General features: G+C 30.9%; 1 protein-coding gene across 1 annotated transcript; it reads right to left on the bottom strand.

Annotated features, from left to right (window-relative positions):
* Window positions 1-595: 595 nt before the first annotated feature.
* LOC111707359 (arylsulfatase B) lies at window positions 596-4,996 on the bottom strand. The gene is made up of 14 exons (XM_023480456.1): window positions 4,389-4,996; window positions 4,232-4,264; window positions 3,666-3,753; window positions 3,371-3,424; window positions 3,203-3,262; window positions 3,049-3,124; window positions 2,817-2,950; window positions 2,493-2,591; window positions 2,192-2,388; window positions 1,999-2,109; window positions 1,698-1,809; window positions 1,473-1,572; window positions 1,090-1,346; window positions 596-1,034 (listed from the first exon to the last, which is right to left on the bottom strand). The coding sequence occupies exons 1-14, from the start codon at window positions 4,409-4,411 to the stop codon at window positions 780-782; spliced, it is 1,599 nt and encodes a 532-aa protein (XP_023336224.1). The 5' UTR covers window positions 4,412-4,996; the 3' UTR covers window positions 596-779.
* Between the last annotated feature and the right edge of the window lie 723 nt (window positions 4,997-5,719).

Genomic DNA, 5,719 nt, shown 5'->3' on the forward strand with positions numbered 1-5,719 from the left:
TTTAAATTTTTTCTTTGAGTTGCTGTAGACAAAGTTTATAGTATCCTCTATATATAGAGTCTCATGCCTGATTTACATCTGAACTCTTCCAAAAGGCAAAAATTCTCTTAATTTCCCTTCTTTTCTTGGTCCATAAATCCACAAGTCACTCTTAAAAAGAATTTCCATAACTTCAAACAAACAGATGTGAATCGGACATGCCACTTTAGGGTCTATTGAAATTACATTTATTGTCCCTTAAAATATTCAAGTTAAACATCAAAGTTCTCCATTTTTCTTAATGTTTAAAAAAAAATAATTTTAAAGTAAGTACTTATCTGATGATAAATACCAAATTGATTAAAGAAGCATCATTTTCTTTTTGTATACATTGTAAAACAAAACAAAAAAAAGTTTTTGGATTTTATTAATAAATGTCGTGGGGTTATGTGAGGTCTGACAAAAATTTGGGCCATATCAGTTCAGCCATTTTGACGTTTATTGGATACAAACAAACAGACAAGCAAAGTAGATTTATAGAAATGTTGATTATGATTGCCTAAACCTAATTTTGGAATTAACATTTAATATAAAGGGAAAAAAATCAGTTAAAATAAATGGTTATTAATATGTTATTTAAATGTATTTAGCCTCACACCAACCAGGGCTATAAACTCCTCCCCAATATTTGGGTGATCCAGCCTAAAATAAAATCAAGTCAAAAAAATATCTATAACACATATTTTAAATCTAATGTTGGACCTGACAGTAAAATTTTAAAATTAAAAAAATTAAGAACTTTATGCATCTAATAGTTCAGGGATGAACTTTACAGTGATATTCTCAGAAAAGATGATAATTAGCTGTAGGCATGTAGGCATTAAAATCATGGTCTGAGCATGAATTATGAGAATCCTTTGTATATTATCTACCTCCACATCATCTGGTGCGAATCCGGGAAGAAGGTTTTCAAAGTGTTTCATTACTCTATCTTTTAGGTCTTCCACAATGTCTGGAAAGTCGTTACTGATATCTATGCGCTCCTCAGGGTCAGCCTGGTTTAAAGAAAGTTTAAATTGTAATAAAATTTTTTTTTCATTTCTTACTCACCTCTAGATCATAAAGAAAAGTTTTGCCCCATGGTTTGATAAATACTCCATTCTTGTTGGTAAATCTTCTCTTGAAATTGCCACTTGGCTGTTTCTTCTTTTTGTTTCCTCCTTTATGATATTTTTTATTTCTTACTTGATGTTGTCTTTTTCTTTCCTCCTGGACAAGACTTAAATCTTGCTCACTTTCTGTTTCTTCTTCGTCATAGCTGTCTAAAGTTTCAATAGACTCAATTTCTCTTTCTTGGAGATCTGGTCCTAAATATTCATCTTCAGAATGGGTGTCACTTACAAGCCCTCTATTCTCAAAGTCATTCCCTTCATAATGAAGTGCTTCCTGTTTTCTTTGCTAAAAGAACTAAATAAATATTCCTCAATAGCTACCTTCATTTTTGTTTACTAATGTAGTTTTAGACTTGTTCTTAAGTATTTTCTTACAGTCTTGAACATTAATGACCTCTTCTGGGGCAGAATACCATGTATTCTATAAAAAAAAAAAAATTCTATTAGTGACTTTAATGATGTTGTGGCTCCTTTTGGTTAATTTAATTCTATTTTCAAGTTCCCATCCCTTATTGTTTGTCTCGTGACTAAAAGCAATGAACTTACCTTGGGTGATAAATTCCCCCACAACAGCTTATATTTTCCCAAACGTATAGCAGTCTTGAATGGTTTCTCTTTGATATTGTAAACCATTTCCTCTCTTGGAGCTGTCTCATTTCTGAAAAATAAGTTTTCATTATATGTCCCAACCTTGCCATTCAATTCTGATTTTGTTATGTAAGCCAGAGGTTAATTTCTCTTTTTGTGACAGGTTGTTTATTAACAGTAATATTCATAATTTGATAGCCTTGTAAAAATCGACTACATTTGGGTAAAATAATCAATCAATAATTTTTAATTATCTCACTCTGAGTTGAATGAGGCCCAGTGATCCACACCATCAAGCTCCTTTGCCAAGTCAGATTGACCCACAGCTGCCAGAAGGGTTGGCAACCAGTCAACTGCATGCATCAGATTTCTTATAAAAATTGAGTAATTTTCCTTTTGTAATGTTCATCACTCTGGATTCATAAAATGGTAAAATCATGAAATTTTCTTACTTATTAGTGTATTTGGTCTTCTTGAGAAGGGGAGAATGAATAAACCCTATCCCTCTTGTCCCCCCTTCATAAAGGGTTCCTTTGGTTCCTTTGAGTGGTTCATTACTTCCTCCATCCTTATCTGCTCCGCCATTGTCAGTTGTAAACACTATCACTGTATTCTCATACTGTCCAGTTCTCTTAAGCCCTTTTACTACCTTTTTTGTTGTAAAATTATAGATGTGTATTGGGTATTAAATAACGAAAAAACAAAAAAACAGTGTTTTTATTGTGAATGAAGTCGCTGAAAAGCATTGTTTACCTTATCCACAGCATCATCAAGAGCATTTACCATTGCACTATAGTAAAATCTTGTTTCATTCTTATATCTACATATTTTTCTTGTGAATTCATCTGGAACCTGAATTAATTCCTCTTTTTTAAGAGTTTAAAATTTTTTAAGGTTTACTGGTTTTAATTAAATTAATTAAACCTGTTGTGAACCTTTAAAAATACCTTGAAATTTTTTGTTTTAAATAATGAAAAAATATAACATTTTTGTCATGAAATTTTGGTTGATTTTAAATTTTCTATGTAAAAATAGTTTAAGAAAGATTAATAAAATTGTTCTTGACTAATTTGAAACCTGAATTGGATTATGGACACTCTGGAATGATAGGTATGTAAACCATGGCTTTTCTCCATCTTTATGTTCTTCAATTAGTGCATTTGCTCTGTTAACAAACAATTCTGTTGAATATTTCCCATCAACCTCTGGACCTAAACATTTTGTAATTGCTAATTTTTTTAAATGCATGGTTTTTCAATAAAAGATCTTTCTCAAGTAGTATTTTCTAAAATACAAAAAAGCTTTGTACCTCTTAAAACATCTTCATTGAACCTGAAGTCATATCCGGTCACCATGTTTTCTATCTTATTGTGCAAATAATAGTCCTGAAAATTGATGATATTTGCACACAAAAATATGAACTATTAAAGCTTGCTTTTGAGCTAAAACAGTACTTTCGATACCTGAGATCCAAGGTAGAAACCATAAAAGGAATCAAATCCTCTATTTGTAGGAGTATAGTTCTAAAATCAAGTTTATCAAGTGTTTAATTACATTTATATATCAGTATTAAGCATGCCTTTACATTAAAAACCTCTGTCAAGGCAAAATATCCTAATTGTTTAATTTACCTTGTGACAGTACCCTAAATGCCATTTACCAATAGCATGAGTGGCGTATCCAGCCTATCAAATATAAATATTGTCGTTATTTTGTTAAGTTAAAATATAGTTAAAATATATAAAAAAAAAACAGTGCCATGTATTTTTGCATTAAGATAAATATTTCCAGCAGAAAATTGAATCCTTAAAAAGAAACTATTACAGATTTAATTGGTAATTGATCAATATTAGAAACTCTTCATGACCAATATGCAAAATTCTTTAAGAAATTTATTTAAAAAGCAGCAGAATATTTAATGGTTACCTCTTTAAAATACTGTGGCATTATCTTAACATTAACGGGAAGACCAGCTGGCATTAAAGGTTTAATATACATGTGTTGTCTTCCCACCCTTGAAAATCAAAGATAAGGGCAGTCAGTCTGTAGTTATTGAGTTAAGTAGGTTTAAAAGCAACTGTAAACAATGTCTTAATTATATTGTAATGGTAAAATATTAATTAAAAAACTAATGTTTTTGTTTTGTTATTATGTTAAAGCAAAAAATTAAGATGACTAAAGCAATTTAGAGTTTTAACAGTTAATTCATGGTACATAGTATGAGGTATTACAATAATTATTTTATTACTCACTTCATTGTGAATTTCATAATGAATGTGCTATAAAGTAATCATTGTGCTTTAATGGTAAATTAGCTGTCATAGCACGTGCTATGAAGTTCCCGGATTTTCACCAAAAATTTGTCCCTCACTGAAGTTTGGAACTAAATTAAATCTAAAAAGGCTTGAACCTTCTTGATAAAGAGAAATTTCTGTCCAAAAACTCTATAANGGACCATATGCTTTTTTGTTTTAAGTAGAAAGTTTAATTACCTATAGGGATATTTTCCAGTGAGCATGGCGATCCTAAAAATTCAATATTCAGATCTTAGTTAAAGAATATCCTATTTTGGTCCTTGAATGTCCAGTGGGGGTCTAGGAACTCCACATTTGGGATTTTGGAAGATTATCTCATTATCATGAATATTACCTGGATGGTGTACAGGTTGGCATTACATAATATTGATCCAGAAGAATTCCCTTTGCAGCTAACTTATCTGATTTGATTGGTCAAAACAAAATTTAGAAACAGAACTGTTTGTCTACTTCTAGATTTCATAAATATTTAAATTTTAAATATAAAAGTTAAGATGGTTTTCTAAATTCATTGTTAACTTTAAACAGATGATCTTTATCTTTCCTAGAGTTGGTGAATGTATGTTATCATTATGCCAGGACACATCATTCCAACCTTAAAGTGCAGAGTTAAATGTAGGGTTTCTAAACAGAATTCTGTTGCTGAGAACTGCATGAAATTGCACAGAATTGTTAAGAATTGTTCAGAATTGTGCTGAATTACAGGGCTCACAATAGCTTGCAAGTTAAATCCACTTGCCTTGGAAATCCTAGTTAAACATGATTAAAATCTTAAGTGCTCATTTCCGAGTTAAGTGTTAAGTGTCCAATGTTGGGGTATATTATTGGTTGTGACCCCACAGTTGCATATAGGGCAGAGTAAATACTTGTTAATTGGTTATTTCTACAGTATAAACATGTAAAAAATGTCGGTTTTTGAAGTTTTATTTTTTGTTTCACACCCTTAATAGATGTCATCTAGAGGGGGGGGGGGGGTTACAATAAGAAGACGTTAGTGAAATTTTTCCAGGATCATATAAATCTTGATGCCACAATTTTTTTCCTCCTTTTTCTCTTTTTCTTTTGCTGAAACTTAGTGAACTATTTAGAAATTTGGAAAATGTTTTTAATTTATTATTTGTTAACTATTTTAATTTGTGTTTGGATTGGTTGATATTTTGGGCCCCTTGGATTTGGATATCCACATTTTCTTGTGGATCCAAGAAACCAAAATGTTGCAGATCCAACAAATCCAAATCCGGATCCTAAGCACTGCACTGGTCTGATAACAGAGCTCATGAACCCCTTTACTGATTTATCTCAAATTTTTATTGGAGCATTAGGTAGAACCATGGGAATGTGCTTAGTTTTTAAAAAAGTAGGTTAACAGTTATAGGAAAATGTTATTTTCCAGGCAAAGATGGGTCCCCATGACTCCCCAAGCTAGTCTAACTCTAAAAGACACAGGATTTTATATGTTTTTTAATTGATTAGTGGAGTTTCACATTTACATTTAATCAAACAACAGTTCAGAATGATATTTTTATTATCCTCCAAGAAACTTTCCAACACTTTTAAAATTGAAGGTTATATATATACATATACATATGGATATATATCCTAGTCAATTACCCTTAATAACCAATCTTAATAAACAATAGACTTATTTTAAGAAGATATATATGT

This window comes from Eurytemora carolleeae, unplaced genomic scaffold (genome assembly GCF_000591075.1).
Source record: "Eurytemora carolleeae unplaced genomic scaffold, Eaff_2.0 scaffold658, whole genome shotgun sequence".
In the NCBI taxonomy this organism is placed as follows: Eukaryota; Metazoa; Arthropoda; class Copepoda; order Calanoida; family Temoridae; genus Eurytemora; species Eurytemora carolleeae.